The sequence below is a fragment of the Panthera uncia genome, chromosome B4 (assembly GCF_023721935.1).
Source record: "Panthera uncia isolate 11264 chromosome B4, Puncia_PCG_1.0, whole genome shotgun sequence".
Lineage (NCBI taxonomy): Eukaryota > Metazoa > Chordata > Mammalia > Carnivora > Felidae > Panthera > Panthera uncia.
The window spans coordinates 117853149-117873116 of NC_064809.1; the positions used below are offsets into that span (position 1 = coordinate 117853149).

Here is a 19968-nt window from a genome sequence, read left to right on the forward strand (position 1 = left end):
TCCCTCTCTCTCTGCCCCTCCCCTCTTGCACTCTGTCTCTCTCTCTCTCTCTCTCAAAGATAAACATTACAAAATTTAAAAAAAAATTAATAAAGTACGTGGTCCATAGGTTTTTAGTACACTCTCCAATGGTACAACCATCACCACAATCACTTTTAGAACATTTTCATCACCCTGAAATTCCACTGTACCTATTAGCAGTCTCTCCCCATTTCCTTCTAATCCTGCCTCCAGCCCTAGGTACCCACTAATTTACTTTGTCTTTACAGATCTGCCTTTCCTGGAAATTTCATGTAAATGAAATCATACAGTATGTGGTCTTTCATAACTGGCCTGTTTCATTTAGCATAACGTTTTCAAAGCTTCCCTGCTGTAACATGTATTAGTGCTTCATTCTTTTTATTGCTGAATAATAATCCATTGTAGGAATATATCATAGTTTCCTTTTCCACTCATACCATGATGACATTTGGGTTGTTTCCACTTCTGGGCTATTATGAATATTGTTCTTGTCAACATCAACATTTGTGTACAAGTTTTTGAGCGGACCTCTGTTTTTACTTCTCTTGAGTGGAACTTCTGGGTCATAAGTAATTCTGTTTAACTTTCAGAGTCACTGCCAAATTGTTTCTCAAGCACCCACACCATTTTACAAGCCCAGCTACGTAGGAGGGTTCCAATTTCTGCACATCCTCCCACCACTTGTTATCATCTGTCTTTTTGATTAGTCACCTTAGTAAGTCTGAAGTGTTATCTCATTGTGGTTTTGATTTACATTTCCATAATGGCTAATGACGTCAAGCATATTTTCATGTGCTCATTGGCCATTTTTATATCTTCATCAGAGAAGTATCTGTTCAAATCTTTGCCTATTTTTAAATTGGGTTATGTATCTTTTTTAGTTTTGAGTTCTTTATATAGCCTGGATACGAGCCCCTTACCAAATAAATGACCTATGAATATTTCTTCCATCCTGTGGGCTGTCTTTTTACTTTGCTGACAGTATCATTTGAGGCATAAAAGTTTTAAATTTTCATGAAGGCCAATTCATCTACATTTTTCTTTTGTCATTTATACTTTTGGTGTGGTATCTGAGAAGGCTTCTTAACCCAGGGTCATTAAGATTCATTCCTATATTTTCTTTTAAAGAGTTTTAACATAGTTTTACCTCTTACTTTAAACTCTGATCCATGAAGAGTACATTTTTGTGGATGATACAGGGAAGAGGTCTAGGCTCCTTCTTGTGGTATGTTTCAGCACCATTTGTAGAAAAGGCTAGTCTTTCCCACATTGAATGGTCTTGGCACCATTGTCAAAACTTAGTTCATCATAAATGTAAGAGTTTATTTCTGGTCTCTTAATTCTATTCCATTCCAATAATCTTTGTTAAACTCCTTCTCTACTCAATTAGCTAGAGAATATTTCTTGTTTACAATCATGACTATTGCCTATTTACAATCAATCAAATGTTTGAGAATTCTTGGGTGTTTGCTTATCCCATTTTCTTGACTATGGATGTTGTTTCTATGTGCCATAGCTGACATCCAGTGATGGGGTGGAGGGAAGGGAGAGATACCAAGGTCATCAACTGGGTATAAAATCATTCCCTTCCTGGGGCCTGGCAGCTGTAGAATTTACCCTCCATGTTTTAGTCTATATGCAAACCCCACTGAAGTGTGCTATTTGGCAGAAGCACAGGAAATGGTCTCAAAAAGAAGTGTCTAGATTGTTCACCTATTGCCTCAGGGATCTATTCTAATTTCAGCATTCTGTTGGGATGCTTTTTGAGGAGAAAAGTCTCCTATACTCTCTTGGCACCATTTGAGTGATGAGTTTAGAAAAAGGAACTCTGTGTGAGATTCAGTCTCTCCTTTCTTTGGTCTAAGCATTGCCCACAAAAAGGATGCATTCTATTCTGCTTTATCTACAAGACAGACCTGCCTGTTTTGGGATCTAAAGTATTTGGGGGGAAAGAGACATAAAGCAAACTTATCTTCTTACACCTAAGCTATTTGCTCCATGTGAGCTATTTCAGAAAAGAAACTGACTTGTTTTTCTTTATTGACCTGATGCTCTGGTTCCCAAATTCCAGAAGGGTAGACTTGTTAGTTAAGAGTTACCCATGAACTGATCCTACCTTAGCAACAGTCCTCTTTTAGATGGGATTACGGCTCCAGATTTTTCTGGTTTTGCCTCTTTGGCAAAGTACTCTGATTTTGTGCACTTACAAGGATTTTTTTTTTTTAATTTTTAATTTTTAACAGTTATTTATTTTTGAAAGACAGAGACAGAGTGTGAGTGAGGGAGGGGCAGATAGAGAGGGAGACACAGACTCTAAAGCAGGTTCCAGGCCCTGAGCTGTCAGCACAGAGCCTGACATGGGGCTTGAACTCACGAACCATAAGATCATGACCTGAGCCAAAGTCAGATGCTTACCCAACTGAGCCACCCACGTGTCCCAAGGATTTCTGATCCTCTGATGGCACTTACTTTTCTTACTGTATGACTTTATTCTTCTTTTAACATATGTCATTTCATGAGGTCTGATAGATGAAATAGATGCATATAACAGCTCCTCATATTTCACTCTCAAGAAACTACTAATAAAGTGAGACCGGAATACCTAAGTCAACCAAGCCAAGCTCTTTCCTCTACTCTACATCACCTTGTAAGATATAGCCCTTACACTAGAGACCTTAACAATCTTGTTACAATGGAGACACTAATTCTTACATCGAGATAAAAGTAAAACTAAATACATAGCAATATATTATAACTAATTAATGTATAGAGAATAAGTAAGTACCCAAGAATTATAAGAAGTTACACCAGGTTATAAAGAATAATTGATTGAAAAGGAGGAGCTTGAGACAACCTTGAAAGGAAACATACAATTCTAATGAGAAATAAGAAGGCAAATAAGAACATGGAGATGGAAAAGTGCACAAAAAATTCTGTTATAGGAAGTACACCAAGTTGGTTGAGTTATATATAAAAGAATAGTGGGAGATAAAGCTAAGAAAGAGATCAAGAAGCCCAAGTAAGCTTAAGAGCCAGGTAAGACCATAAAAGCCTGTGTCACTTTCATTCAAAATACATTTGTAGAACAGGTATTAAAGCCACTGTAGATGAGTTATTTTTGAGGTAAAAGGTCCATACATAGATGATATTCTATTCTAAGGTAGTGAAATTGTCCCCCAATCATCTACTACCACATATTATATATCTATAAACAGGAAGTACAAGTAAACAAATCAGCATATCAATAACTTTCAATCTCAGTAGGTGCTCAATTACAATGTTTTTCATATATACCTCTGATATGAAAAGAACCATCATCATTTCTCTCTACCACAAGATGGTCAATATGAACAGTTACAGGAGCTGGCTCAAGGGATATTGTACTACTACGAGGACTGTCGTCCTGTAAAAAAGAGAAGCGGTATCAGTATGTTGTTATTAAAGTAAATGATTTCTAATTTCTATGACTCTTTTCATTATTCCCCCACAAAGACCAAAAACGCATATCAATAAATGCTAATAAGCACATATTATAGAGAAGACACATTCTTAAGCATGAATTAAAGTCCCAGTCGGCAAAGTGAACATTCACAACACGAAAATATATAAATAGTTATTAACATACTTTTAAATTTATTTTTGTGTTAGAAACTTGTATCTTCATTGGCATCACGGTTGCAACAGTTTCATCTTCCAAAAAATGTTGAATATTAGTAAGCGAAGATGTAAAAAACTCTGTGCTAAAGTTTTCTATATGGCATTGCAAAAATCCATTTTTTTCTGCAAGCAAAGAGTGTATTACAGCACCAGGCCCACTCTCAAATCTCAGAGTAATCTCAGGAGAGGATTTGGAATGAATTACAGATTTATGATCCGAACCTATGGAAAAAGAACACATAAAAATCATAACTTGTAGCACTATTCAAAAACTCTCAATTATTTGTCATCAGACATTATTGTCACTTTGTATAATGTTAAAGCAATAATATCTTAAAGTTTTAATATTTATCTTTCATTTACATGATATTTACAGTACATATACAATATACCATACACAGCCCTTCAATTTTTATAGACCTTCCATGGCACTTCTGTTGACCTATCTATATTTTCTAATGTTTTGGTGCCATGAAAACATATACCATGATATAAATCTGATATGATGCATACCTAAGATACTTAGAATGTCTGAGTGTGTACCTATCTATTGATTTATAATGTAACAGACAAATGTGATAAACAGTCATGACACTTAAAGCGACACTTAAGCCATTTCTTAAGAAGTAACAAAAACCATGGGGCGCCTGGGTGGCGCAGTCGGTTAAGCGTCCGACTTCAGCCAGGTCACGATCTCGCGGTCCGTGAGTTCGAGCCCCGCGTCAGGCTCTGGGCTGATGGCTCGGAGCCTGGAGCCTGCTTCCGATTCTGTGTCTCCCTCTCTCTCTGCCCCTCCCCCGTTCATGCTCTGTCTCTCTCTGTCCCAAAAATAAATTAAAAACGTTGAAAAAAAAAAAAGAAGTAACAAAAACCTGAAGTTCTGTACCTTCCTCATTAAAATTGGGTCCTTATATAATTAGAAAAGTAAGTAGACAAGACCTCAATAAAATGTCTCTATTAGAAAACAATTTTAAAACTGAAATTAAAGCAAGGGAGATATATATTACATTTATGTTTATACTGATTTATACATATATATAAATATAGTATACATGTATTTATGCCTTGGCCTTGTTCCAAAAAAGATTTTGAGTTGGCTGAGATAAATACTAAATTCAAAAACAAATTTTATCATTTCAATAAAGACTCACAGAAAATCTGATTTTAAAAAACAAAAGTTTTCAGTATGACCACTTAAGTGAACCTACCCTCACAGTAACTATTTTGTTTATATTACATTACCTAGCTCCAAAAAGAGGCAAAATGTTCATGGTATAATCATATGAAAAATAAGTAAGCAATGGAAAAGGACAGAAGAAAAAAGGTAAGGATGGGCAGTAAGATTAATGACTCCAAACACATTATTTACTTTTTCTGTGTCACAGGTGAACCAAAAATGAACTTCCTAGCAGCAAAGAGAAAAATGTGATCAGTTTCACAATTTACAGAACCGATGAATTAAAAAAAAAAAAAAACAAAACTAACTGTTCTGGAAAAGTCAGACTATTGAAATATCGAAGTCACCAGTCTCATGGGTCCTTGTAGAAAGACCTACTAATTAAATTCATGATGGAGTGTTTATTTTCCCTCAGCATGGATGTGAATCCTTTAGTCTTATAAAGGCCAAATTTATACATATTTGTGAGGGGGAGGGGATGTAAGAAAATAAACATACCCATATTTATACATCAAGGATAGATCTCCATACACAATTCAAAGTGGAGAGTTGTTTTTGTAACTTTATTTCAGGTACAGGATAATGTTTAATCAATGTTAGTACTACAAATCAACATTCAAAATAAATAAGTAATATACAGGAAGAGTTCAAATAAAATTCTAAAGCATTCTTTAAATAATTAAGAAGATTTTCTTATTAAATAAAAGGCAAAAGCCACAAATTGATAATGGTTAGTGTTCTTTCCTGTATCAAGAAAAATAAGAGTTTATTAACTCGTCTATTTAATAATAAGGACAATTAGAAACAACTTTGTAAATGTGACTTTGTTTTGCCTTTCATCTGTTTATCCACGTATCTACACACACACACACACACACACACACACACACACACACACACAGAATGAGAGAGAGATTACCTACTCAGTCTAAGGAGCTGAGAGCCAGAAATAATTTCAAACAAAAAGAATATTTATTTGGAGCAGAGATAAAACAAAACAAAATCTTCACTAGTCAAAACTCACTCCTCTCTTCTACCTCTTATGCCATGAAATTATTATATTAAGGTCTTCCTACTAAAGGACTCCAAAATCCACACATTATAGAAAAACAAAAACAAAATCAAAAACAACTTTGCAATTTCTAAGTGACAGCAGATACAAACTGTAGGTCAATCTTTTTTCGCATGGTTTATTAATGTTTTAAATGTTCAAGCTAAACTAGTTTTTTCTCCTTTTCCTTTTATTTCATTTCCCCTTGCTCCTTCCTTTTCCTTTGCTTTCTTCCTTCTTGTTTTTTAGAAAAAAAAAAATTTTTTTTTTAAATTTTTTTTCAACGTTTTTTATTTATTTTTGGGACAGAGAGAGACAGAGCATGAACGGGGGAGGGGCAGAGAGAGAGGGAGACACAGAATCGGAAACAGGCTCCAGGCTCCGAGCCATCAGCCCAGAGCCCGACGCGGGGCTCGAACTCACGGACCGCGAGATCGTGACCTGGCTGAAGTCGGACGCTTAACTGACTGCACCACCCAGGCGCCCCGAAAAAAAATTTTTTTAATGTTTATATGTTTTTGAGACAGAGAGAGAGCATGAACAGGGGAGGGTCAGAGAGAGAGGGAGACACAGAATCCGAAGCAGACTGCAGGCTCCAAGCTGTCAGCACAGAGCCCGACATGGGGCTCGAACTCACAAACCGTGAGATCATGACCTGAGCTGAAGTCAGAAGCTCAACCAACTAAGCCACCCAGACGCCCTGCTTCCTTCTTGTTTTTTATCTTTAAACAACTGAGGCAGTTGAGAAAAATAAGATACTAGCACTGACTATATGATCCATACATACAGGACATTTCAAAATGATTTCAGTAAGGAACAACATGAAACAAATTAATAGGACATGGTACTGACACATAAAAATAAGTAAAAACAATTGAGCAACTGGAAATAATTTTAAGAGTGTACAATTTGAAAACTGTTTTGGATTTAGGAATAGAACAGGGTCTATGTTTTGAAATTTTGGTTTTTTGCCCACTATGAAACCTTTCCAATTGTATATTTAGCTTCCACTATTTTGCATGCTTTTGGGATTGATACTTGCCAACAAGAAATTCTTGAAATTTCTTAACAGATACATTGTAAACTGCAAGGCCTATACATAGAAAAACGCCTGGAGACAATTTTTTTTCTATGATGCTGATTTAAAGACAAATGGCACATTTACCTGCAATTCCCAGGATGTGAGGTGATAGTATACTTATTTGATACCATGCAGGACTATGTATTTCAACATGTTATGTATCAGATACAGCATTCTATATATATAGCAAAGAAAAATATTTACAGCTCAGTGGCTTTTTAAAAGAATTAAAAATTTGAACAATGTCATTTTATTTTATTTAAATTTTTTTTAACGGTTTTTTATTTATTTTTGAGACAGAGAGAGACAGAGCATGAACGGGGGAGGGCCAGAGAGAGAGAGACACACACAGAATCCGAAGCAGCTCCAGGCTCTGAGCTGTCAGCACAGAGCCCGATGCGGGGCTCGAACTCACAGACCGCGAGATCATGACCTGAGCCGAAGTCGGATGCTTAACCGACTGAGCCACCCAGGCGCCCCTGAACAATGTGATTTTAAATGCTTAATAGAACTATTCTAATAAGTTAATTTCTTCAAATGACTGAAAACCATGAGTGGTAACTCCATATAAACTTTGAAAAAGGGATAGTTTTATGTGGTTTCCTCTTTATACACTGCATGTTTTGTTGTTCCTATCCCCCTACGTTCAGATGAATGTGTTGATGTTAGAATGAAGGACCGTAAGAACATGACATACAATTTTGCCAAATACCAGGTATCATGTCAGACTCAGGAAATGTTTGCTTACAAGCAAGATAATGGAATGTAAAAATTGACATTTATTCTAGCATAGAGCTAAGTTTGACATTCTAGGATTACTTTATTATTCTTTTCATAAAGAAAAGACCTCTGTTTTCTTAAACCTATTATCTCAAAGAATGAGAAGACTAAAAACGATGGCACTTAACAAAAGAAACAAAAAGAAATTAGAGAATACATCCTCAACACATTACATCTCAACAATCAAAATACTTTATGAAAATAAGGTAAGCTAAGAAAACAAATCTCTCACATTATTACAAATAAATGTAATTTTCCTTGAATTCATTTATACCAAAGACAGAACTGCTGAGGAGTTATATGTAAAAAACACAACAAATTTAAATCATATTAAAGTCTTACCTATTGGACGATTACAGAGGTAATGTCGAAGACTGATATTGCCTAACTGATCTGGTGTCACTTGGTCCACTTGAAGACAGATTTCCATATCTTCCCCTCGGATGTCAATTTCCCCATTAACACCAGTAATTTTAAACACCACAACTGACATCTAATAATGATTGCATAAATAATATTAGCATTCCAAGTAATTCAAAACAAAATTTAAGAAATGACACAGGAAACTACTAAAATCTCTAAAAATACAATAGCGACCTAATAAAACCAATAATATACTTGTGATCAACAAAACCTGGTTATTACATTACAGTAACAAACTTCAGCTTCCTTTCTTCCTATTCAGTCAAGAGATGAATTTTTTTAGGTCACACAGATAACATTTCTGTGTGAAATTATTTTCACTGAAAGCTGACCATATTTTCTAAGTCATCTGTAAGAATATTTCACTGGGTGGAAAAGACTTGTAACAAACCAGAAACATATTTCTTTTGTAGAAAGTTCCTCAGAAGGACTGACTACCATCAACCATCAAACTTGTTTTCAAAGTGTATTTAAATGCAACTACATAAAGGTCAAAAGGTAAAACCTCCCCTCCACAGTACGAAAAAAAACAGATTTAGAAAAATGAAATTCAGAGAAAAACAATTCAGTAAGAGGGAAGGGAGAAGTGTCAAGAGTAGAACGAGCAAAGTGAGTCACTCACTACTATGGCAATTTACTTTACATAATTATGTCATAAAATCTGTACATATTTATCTGAAATAAAAGTGGTGGCATTTCTCTTCATAGAATCTCTGTGAAATGATTACCAGGTCTTGATTTTCTTGAGCACCCTCTGAATTTGTACTGATGGCATCTGGAGAGGTTTCACCAAAATTCTGTAGATTTGCACTGGCATTTGCACTCTCCGTTAGGCTCTGGTAATTCGTAGTTGAGTTCTTTTTAATACCTGAAATAATAAAAAAGTTAACTAACAAATTAAAATCAGTCTTATACAAACGGTCCAACAATGTTAAATTTATCTAACCAAAAAGGGCTATCCTTCAAATCTTTCTCAAGCAAAGGCTTGTTTAAAAGACTATAAGCAAAGAAAAATTAAATTGTAGTTAGTTTAGCAAATAATAAGAAATAACGTCCACAATAAAATGTTAGAGATACTAAAGCCCTAAAAGTAGTATGAAAAGAACTCAAAAACACTGAGCACAGCCTTCACATTGCTGGTGTGGTGCTGGCGTAGCAGGTTCCTGGTCAGCCAGCTATGCCTCCCTCTCTGCCGTCCTACTTTGAATAACCCCAGTCCAACCACTTCATTTCCCCTTTCAGTACCACTTCTAATTATCTCCTACCTGAAGTTAATGTCACTACAATCAATGTGATCACCCTCTGTTCTTACCTACCTGCCTTAATTTTTCAGTGTGCTGTATTTCATTATTTCTCAAACTCTGTGGAAAAAGACAATCTTAAAAAAATTTTGTGCCCATCATAGATCAGTATCTTTTAAAAATACCATAAAAGTGAATTATTAGAAACAGTGGATTAGAAAAGCCCAAGTCATACAAAACACAGTTTGTTTTAAGTTATTATACAGTTAACCCTTGAACGCTCCTAAGATTTGATTATTTAATATGAATTATTAAACTTGTATTGCTTTACCTTTTTCCAAAAATATATGAGTATCACTTCCATCACTTTCTAACAACTGTTCTTCCAATATCATACTGTCAAGTGAAATGGTGTCCAATGAGGTCTGTGAGGGGCTTCTTTTCATGTTCTTATAAGAAACACAGAGTGGAGCCAGGTTGGGTGGAATCCGTTCCTTAGGCTTTCCACTGTTGACAAAATTATTAGAAACACATCACATAAAACCTATTCTTCTATGTGTTAACTCTAATGTCATATTTTGTCAGGAGGTTTTCTGTCCAAAAACAAAATATGCCCCCCACCACATACATACGCCCAGAAAACCAAAAACCCCCAAATTCCAATAGTATGTTGTTACCTGAAAGATGACTGTGATTTAAGTGTTCTAACCGTGGGTGCTTCTTCTTGATTGATTTCTAGGTTCTCAGAGAGTGAAACTGTTTCTGGAAGCAAATCTTCAGCTTTAAAGACTGACTCTATGGTTTCATGTCCTCTAGTAGTTAAATTATTTGAAAGTATGTTTTGATTACCATCATTATCAAAGGACAGCAAACTTGAATCTTCTCTGTAGTTTAAGACACTATTTGAATTTGTATACAAAGAATCCTTTTTGTCACTTGTTTCTGATCCAATTTCTCCTGATCCACTTTTGCACACAATTCCACTACTTTCATCTTCACTTATTTTCCCTAAATTTTTATCTGATAAATAATCAAGAAAAGAAATACCTTTTTGCAGATTTGTATCACTAGCTGATTTAAAAAGCAAAGGATCCTTCGAAGGGACATGGCTAAGGTCAACACTCATAGATCTGTTGTCTGACATGTGATTAACAGTTACACTTCTGATTTGATTTATACCACTACTAACTTGCCTCCTTTTTGAAGACAAACATTCTCCATTTTCTGTAGGCAAATAATCAGGAACCATTGGGCTCACACTTTCAGTGACAGGAGACTTAAGAGTATTTCCTTGATCCACTGGATGTAGCAAAAGAGCCACTTCTGCACTTTTAAGTAAAATTCCAATGCAAATGGATGTCTGACTAGGAGGAGCACCAGTCACAGCTTCTACATCTTTTCTTAAGTTCTCCAAAAGCAAAATGAGTGACTCGTGGAGGAAAAGCAAGAGCAGATACTGGTAGTGATTGATCTGCATACTGACATGTTTATGAATGTGAACCAGGACATGAACATCTGCATCTGATGATGAAGAGGAAAATCTTAAAAATGTATCTGAAGATTTTGGACTACCATTTGTCAAGGGCTCAGATTCTGTACTATAATACTCTTTCAAGAGCTTCTTCCGCTTCAATCGTCCAGTCAGATCACTAGATTCACTTTGTGATGTATTTAGAGATGCCTGATTACAAGTCTGCAGCTCTTTTTGTGACAGGGCATACCTTGTTGGTTGGCAAATCCAGATGGAAAGAGGGAAAGAGTCTATAAAATTTATTGGCCGCCCTTTTCCACTTTTCATCCCTTCATAATCTATCCAAAATTGAGAAAAGTACACAGCCCAAACATCTGTGGCAGCAGAAGTTTTGAGAGTGTGTTTATTCAACTTGGGAATAATATTTCCTTTATAAACTTCATGCATTTTAGTATCTTGTTCATGAGCATGTCTCTGGAAGATTGGATGCAACAGATTAAAATTGTCACCAGATTTGGGAAAGCTGGTATATGCTTTACTGAAAAAATCACAATCTTTAAAGTCTTGAAACAAAGCTTCTAGATCAGAATGTCGACAGTTTGGACAGTGCCTTGTATTTGTGGCAATCATTTCAGAACTCTGAATAGAAACTGCACGTGGTTGATCTTGATGACATTCAGATTTCATTTCAGAAGGAATGACAAACTATAAGAGAAAAAACATTAATCTAGTCTAACTTACAAATCCATACATCTTGAAGATAAAATAATCAAGAATATAACTTAGCTCAGGAATTCTTTTTGGTATATCCCACCAAAACACTACTTTCTTATCCAAACATAATATACAAACTCTCTCCCCACAAATCTTTTTATTAAACCAAGTAAAAAGGACTTAACTAACCACTAAGAAAAGAACAACTTTAAACAAAATTAAAACTAAAGCAATATTACTAAAAGCTTACTATGCCTTGAGAATTAAGTGTTAAGTTTGGAAAAAAGAACTTTTTGTTAAGATATTTAAAATTTTTTTTTTTAACGTTTATTTTTGAGACAGAGAGAGACAGAGCATGAATGGGGGAGGGAGACACAGAATCTGAAACAAAGATATTTTAAATCCAAGAGATGTGGGGGATGACTGGATGGAATGACTGGATAGATGCCATTAGAATCACTTTTCTCAGATAAAACTATTAAGAAAATCAACTTAAGCATATAGGTCAAACTATTTACTAATTTTTCAGAAATAATTACTCTCAGTCTTTAAAATATGTTTTTTTTAGTCCTTAAAATACTGGTTTTAAAACTGTGCATATTGAGAAAATATAGAGATTATACAACTGTCTTAAAGTATAATTGTGATTTTATAAAATTCATCTTTTTATAATTGAACATAGTAAGATTTTTAAGAAAATCTTTAAAACATTTCTGCAATGAAATTTTAACATTTATGAATAACCCCATTTTACACAGAAGAAATTAAAGGTATAGAAATTTAGAGTATCACCAATAGATCCAGAAACTGAAATTTTTCATCCAAGTCTTACTCTATTTACTACACTATAGTAGCTGTTGTTTTTTTAAAAAACAAAACGAGAGGTTAGAGTGGGAGAGAGCCAAAGCATAAGAGACTCTTAAAAACTGAGAACAAACTGAGGGTTGATGGGGAGTGGGAGGGAGGGGAGGGTGGGTGATGGGTATTGAAGAGGGCATTTTTTGGGATGAGCACTGGGTGTTGTATGGAAACCAATTTGACAATAAATTTCATAAGAATAAATAAATAAATAGATAGATAGATAGATAAAGTGTGCATAAAAAACAAAACAAAAAACCTCGCACCTTTAAAGTTTAAATATCCTTGGGATTCAGATTATCAACTACTTGGTTGTAATACAAAGCAAATTTCTATTATCTTTGGATATCAATAACAGAATAACTGTGAACAAATAAAACCCAGATCTAATTTATAAGTTTCACTGTATTAATTTCCACTTTAAAAGAAAAATTTTATCAACTCCGGTAGGAAGTAGGGGAAAAAATACTGATTTAAATGTTATTTCTGCTTACCTCCAAATGGATGAGCAGTGACAAAATGAAACAGGTTAAATGGAAGATAGAGAAAGAAGGGGGAAAAACAGTCTCTTAAGGCTTTTTAAACTGAAAATCAAAATTAAAATTAAAATTTCAAAATCAAAATTAAGATTACAATAAAGTTGATTTATATTTGAACACCCATCTTAAATCCTGGAAATTACGATGTTAACTTTTCTTCTCTAAAAATGGTTTTGTTATCACAGTCACTTGTGTATATGGTACCTTTAGCATTAAGCCATCAATTCGAATATCAACATGCTCATCAGATTTTGAATTGTCATTCAACTTGTATACAGCCATAAATTGATTAAGACTCTGTTTTAAATCCAAAAGAAATTGATTTAACCATAGAATACTTCTTTCATCCACGGTAAACTGTAGTGCATTCAGTTGGCTATAAAGGTTGGGAGATGGAACTGTGGAGAAAAAAAATTTTAAAGATTTTTAATGAGCAGATAGTCTAAATCTTCCCTGAGAAAAAACATTTTTAACTTTTATTCTTTTTAAATTAAGATAATAAGTTTTGAAATTTTATTTACAAAATTAAAGTGACACATGTGGATGATAATGAATACATTTAGACAGACAAAAAACATTTTTCTATGCTTCACTAACTGAAAAATATATTGTTTATTCTAAAACTATCTATAAATAGGAAACAACGTTTAGATCTCTCTTCCTAGTATCTGTAAGGACTTTTCCTACTTGAATGATAATCTGAATCCTCTAAAATAAGAGAACCGAGTCTAATGACTAATTTCTTATGAAAGTGGTGAATAGGCAGGTCTCCTTTGGGAGGAGGGGCCATGCAGTTTTATTCTCCACTTAATCCTAACCCTAGAATAGCGCTTGGTGCAAAGTAAAAATTCAACTATCTACTAGATAATAAAAGGAATATACTCCTTTTTCATAGCTCTCCTCAAATATTAGAATGCCTGGGGGTTGGATAAGTGTTTTAGTGCTAATTTATATTAAACTAATATTCACAATTAGAGTATACACCTCTTTCTTAAATCCTTTTGTTTATACTATAAAAGCCATTATTGTTTTCAGAGCATCTTGATAAAAAATCTATCCCAAACATTCAAACCTACTCACTTCTAGTAAAGCAAATAGCATGTATATCTAGATTTTTTAGACAACAATAATTTAAGGAAAATAAATCCAAGGTATAGGATATCATTAAAAAGACAGCATTATAACTATGTCCTAAATAGGATTTTTTTTGCACTCATTCATTCATATTCTTCCAGGAAAGATTCACTGAATGCCAACAATATTTTGTGTATGGTGTTAAGCACAAAAATAATAAAATGTCTATAGATTTTTACTCAACACAGACACAAAGGTAGAAAAATGTAATTCAAGTCTAACAGAGACATCCAATTGGGATGTGGCAGTGCTTATATTTGGAAATTGAAAGGAAGTGGGGTGTTGAAGAGATCACATCATACTCTGGAAGGAAGGAAAAAGAAGGCCTCTCAAGTATAAAATGAGTGATGATGACAGCTACGGAGAGGACTAGAGAGCAAATGTAGTCCCCAAAGCTATAACACAGAAGGAAAGAAGAATCCGGGCTGTGGAGATCTGGGACAGAGGAAGAAACTGGTACACTAAGCGGTAGAAAAATCTACACATAGTAGTACAAGTACTACAAGTAATTTCCAACAGGGGTCTACTTATGAAATAGATTATTACATGGTTATTAAAGACACTTAAATAAACCTGTAGAAACCTGGAATATGCTCATATCATCAAAGGGAAACGATGTAGGGGCGTGTAGGTGGCTCAGTTGGTTAAGTGTCCAAACTCTTGATCTTGGCTCAGGTCATGATCTACTGATTTATGGGATAGAGCTCTGTGTCAGCTCCCGCTGACCACACAGAGGCTGCTTTAGATTCTCTGCTTCTCTCTCTGCCCCTCCCCCACTTACTCTCTCACACTCACACTTGCTCTCTCTCAAACTTAAAAAAAAAAAAAAAAAAAGAACTTAAAAGAAGGGTACAGGATGTAAATCAAATATGCAAAAGAAACACATACATTAAAAACAGGACAAGCAATACTATACTTACTGTTATGGTCTCAACTGTCCCCTCAAAATTGGTATGCTAACCCAGGGTACCTCAGAATATGACTGTATTTGAAGACAGAGCTTTTAAAGAGGCAATTATAGTAAAAATGAGTTCATATGGGTGGGCCCTAGTATATATAGTATGATCAGCATCATTAGGAAACACACACAGAGCAAAGACCACGTGAAAAAACAGCCATCCACAAGCCAATAAGAATTCTCTGAAGAGGGGCGCCTGGGTGGCTCAGTCGGTTGAGCGTCCGACTTCAGCTCAGGTCATGATCTCACCCTCCGTGAGTTCGAGCCCCACGTCGGGCTCTGTGCTGACGGCTCAGAGCCTGGAGCCCGCTTCAGATTCTGTGTCTCCCCCTCTCTCTGCCCCTCCCCTGCTCATGCTCTGTCTCACTCTGTCTCAAAAGTAAATAAAAACAAAAAAAAGAATTCTCTGAAGAAACAACCCTGCTGACACTTGATCTAGCACTTCCAACCTCCAAAATTATGAAGAAATGAATGTCTTTTGTTTAAATCACCCAGTTGGTGGTGCTTTGTTATGGCAGCCCTAACAAATTCATACATTTATGTTTTAGCAGAAGTTGTCTCTAAACTGTAGACTCGTGGCCAGTTTTTTATTTTTGGTATATTCTTTTTTTAAATAACATAACATATATTACATTTACAATTATTTTAAAAGTTATATTTTTATAAAGTTGGGTTGCTTAACAAAGAGATGAAATGTAAGGACTGAAAATGGATCCCTGTACCTTTGTATATGTTTGAAAATTTTCATAGTGAAAAGTTAAATTAAACACAGTTAAACATAACCTAGCAATTCCATTCCTAAGTATCTAGGGGGCTAGGCTTTAAATTGCTGTAAGGAATTTAATGTTTTTATCAGAAAAAATATATATTATAGAATAAGATTACAATTCCTATGGCACGTGTTAATAAAAATGATAGAAATAAATAAACCTAGATTAGAAATCAGAAATCTTGGAAACTAGTCTTCATTCTGAAGAATTAGTAACTCAGTGATGCATTACTTAAGGAAAACACTTATTTGTAAGGAGCAAGGAGGACTGGAAACAATGGGATTCTCCAGTTACAGACAAATGGTTGTGAATATTATGGGAAGGCAGTGTAATATAGCTGCAGCCTGGGGGGAAGACACATGAATTCTGATTTAGAAGACCCACATCTCAGCTGTACCATTTTACTAAGGTGCTAAGCAAATGTCTTAACCTTTTTTAATTTTCTCACTGTTTTGGTCAGGAAGGTAGAAAGGATAAACAAGAAATACACAAAAGACTGCTGAAAAGCATGAAGATGGTGAGAATTAGATCCCAAAACTTTGGCACAAACAAGGATTAAATAATTAAACAGTTAAAGAAAAGATACCATATAAACAAAGGCCAATTTTATTTTGAAAAACTATGAGATGAACTCAGATAATCGCATAGAAATTTAGCATTCAAAGAACACAAATGCATAATCATTTTCACTTTAGGACCCCAAAATAGCTTACAAATCAAAATTCATGTAATTCAATGTTCAAAGTAAAGACAAGTGCCAAAAGTTGTCCAAAATATACATTTGTGCATAAAACAGCCAAAAAAATTCTCTATAGCTAAAAGAATAAATGCATTAATTTTTCAAAGAAATATAGAGTTTTATATAGCTGAAATATAAATAGGTTTTGACTAATGGAAAAAAATGACCTTATTCTACAAATAAACTAACTTTCGTAAATTCTTTCATTTAACAAACAGCTACTAGTAAAGAAATGAGTCAAGCCTCAGGGATAAAATGAAGCATGACTACTACATGATTCCCAACATTAAGGATGCTACAAGCTAGTGAGAGAAAAAAAAATATGAACAAACAGTAAGAACATGTAAGAAATGCTATATAGAGTTATATACTAAAAACAATGAGAACAAGTGTAAAGAACAATGGGCTTTTGTTTCTTTTTTTCACATTTATAAAAGTTGAAAACAGCAAAAAAAAACCAAAAAACAAAAAACAACTTTCCAAGTAATGGACAAATAATAACAAAACAGGAAACTCTCTTACTTGGAAAATCCTTTCCGTCTGGATAGTAATATTCTGTAAATTCTATATAAACAGCTGACATTTCTTGTGGAAGATACAGGGATTTCTTATTGCAAGAAATCATACTTTTGGGGGAAGAACGACACTGTTCTGCTGTAGAGACCTGAAAAAATAATTAAGTATATTGAAGTAACACTGAATAAAGCTCTTTCCCAACAATTTATGCCACATGGGCATCACTTCAAACTCCTAAAAGTACTTCAAATAATTAATTAATGGTTAATTTGCAATGCAAACTTTATTACATATTTAACTTCAAATTAAATTATTTTTAATAACACCAATCAACTATTCAGAAAACCTATAGCCCCTTTGAAGTATTATCAGTTACAAAATCAACTCTTTAGTAAGGTCCTTGCAAACTTATTATTGTAAGCCTTAAAATATCAGAGTATTTCTATTACAGAAGTAAGTAAATGGGAGAGTCAGGACACAGATCCAAGTCCTCAAGAATAGACTGCTTCCCTGGTAGGTATTTTACAGTAATTTGTTACCATAATTTATTATCATGAAAAAGTTAGCTATATACAGAGTTTTAGTCTGGGATAATAAAAAAATTACAGAAATAGATAATGGTGATGGTTGTACAACTGTGTGAATAAACAATGAGAATGAATGCACAATTAAAAATAGCTAAAATGTTATCAAGTCATTACATTGTATGCTTGAAACTAATAATGTTACATGTCAATTATACCTCAATTTTAAAAAATGGCTGAAATGGTAAATTTCATGTTATGCATATTTTACATTAAAGATTAACCTAAAAATAACTACAAATTCTTCTGTCAAATAGTTTGATCACTTGGTTTTTCTTAATGTTTGTTTGTTTATTTATTTATGAGAGAGACAGAGCATGAGTGGGGGAGAGGCAGAGAGAAAGGGGACTTCAGGTTCTGAGCTATCAGCACAGAGCCTGATGCGGGGCTCGAACTCATGGACGGAAAGATCATAACCTGACCTGAAGTCGGACACCCAACCAACTGAGCCACCCAGGCACCCCTCACTTATTGTCTTCTAAAAAGACTACGAGTTTTAAGGTTCTTGTTACACTTTTTCACTCTCCCCTGAAAATGGTGAATTTACATAAAAAATGTATATACTAATTTCCCCCAAAGTTCAACCAATAGTTTTATCAATTTCATTTATTTGTACTTGTTTAGTATATATTCAGGTATGTATCTCAAGGTTAACTTTTTTCATTCATTCAACAAACATGTATATCTCTCATATGAAGTAGAATATTTCTCTTGTATAAATTGCTAATAAAACCTTTGAAACCTTGTATAGACTTTATAAATTTAAGTCAGTTCCTTGCATTATCTAATTAAGAAGTTTTTCTTTGCATATGTGGAAACAAATCCTTTTCACCTCAAAGTATCAACTTATTTTAATAGACAATAGCTTACTTCCTTTTTCCTTCAATAGTTAAAAGGTTATTCAAATTGATATAAACATACTATTTTCTTTCACTTATTTTTATTTGTTTTGTTCTGGTGTATTTGTATATGTGGGATTTCTTTTTTTTTTTTTTTTTAATATTTATTTACTTTTGAGAGAGAAAAGAGACAGAATGTGAGTGGGCGGGGGGGGCAGAGGGGGGCGGGCAGACACAAAATCTGAAGCAGGCTCCAGGCTCTGAACGGATAGCACAGAGCCCAACACAGGGCTCAAACTCACAAACTGTGAGATCATGACCTGAGCTGAAGTCCGACACTCAACTGACTGAGCCACCAAGGTGCCCTGTGTATGTGGGATTTCTTTACTTTATTTCACCCTCAACTACTTGGGATTATGGGTGATTCACCTCTGCTATTTCTATATGAATTTATTTACATCTTCTAGCTTCAAATAAGATGCATTATATATGGAATGTAAAACAAGAAGCCATTGTACAATAAGAAAATAATGCATAATCAAGGCTTCTCAAAATTGGCATTACTGACATTTGGGGCCAGATGATTCTTGGTTTTGGCACTGCTAACAATGTGCAGTGCATTGTCACAATGTTTAGCAGCATCACTGGTCTCTACCCACTACTTGTCAGCAACAACCTCCTCCAGTTGTGACAACCAAAGATGTCATCAGACATTGCCAAATGTCCCCTAGGGTATAAAATCAACCCCAGTTGAAAACCACTGAGTAAAATAAAAAATTTTCAGATAAAACTAAGTCTCAAAGCCACAGACTCATCAAAATAAACCAGAACAATTTATAAATGATAACATGTTATCTGAAATTGTTTATTTTTAAAGAATGTTATAGTCTATTATGTTGGTCTCAAGGACTGTAATATTATACCATATTGTATGATTACAGCCTGAACAATATAAATGGACAGAATTCTTAGCCATGAAATTATGTTCACAAGATAGCCAATACTCAGTTCAATAAGGCAAAAAAATATTTTACTTTCTTCCACTAAGAGCATTGTGTAATAAGGAATTTGATCTCCTAAGAGAGGTCTGGCCTTTGTTCCTGCTTCTGGGAAGTAATTCTAAATTCTTAGAATTCCCTATTCATGGTAGATCCCTGGGACAACTGACAGTTTATGCTTACAGTGATGACTAAGAGTGAGGTTGGCCATACTTGATAGTCTTAGTAGACTTCAGAGACTGGAGGCTTTGGGTCACCTGGTATCTAACAACAACTGAGTTCATCTATGAGGGTAATACTTCATGTATATTGTTATGTATCCCTCATGTATATTGTTCCTTGTGCCCTGAGGACAAGGAAGTTCCACATTTGGAACCCTCTTAGCCCAATCCAGGTTCTCTTCCTATGGCTGAATCC

The 19968-nt window shown here is 34.6% G+C and overlaps 1 protein-coding gene across 2 annotated transcripts in view; it reads right to left on the minus strand.

Annotated features, from left to right (window-relative positions):
• The window catches only part of BLTP3B (bridge-like lipid transfer protein family member 3B), a 109848-nt gene that overhangs the window by 17373 nt on the left and 72507 nt on the right, over positions 1 to 19968 (minus strand). For both annotated transcript variants that reach the window (XM_049626144.1, XM_049626145.1), the window contains 8 exons: positions 17137 to 17278; positions 13218 to 13411; positions 10109 to 11607; positions 9763 to 9938; positions 8919 to 9058; positions 8110 to 8260; positions 3647 to 3900; positions 3316 to 3424 (listed from right to left, as the gene is read on the minus strand). In XM_049626144.1, the coding sequence (XP_049482101.1) occupies positions 3316 to 3424; positions 3647 to 3900; positions 8110 to 8260; positions 8919 to 9058; positions 9763 to 9938; positions 10109 to 11607; positions 13218 to 13411; positions 17137 to 17278 (2665 nt within the window). The remainder of the gene's footprint in view (positions 1 to 3315; positions 3425 to 3646; positions 3901 to 8109; positions 8261 to 8918; positions 9059 to 9762; positions 9939 to 10108; positions 11608 to 13217; positions 13412 to 17136; positions 17279 to 19968) is intronic.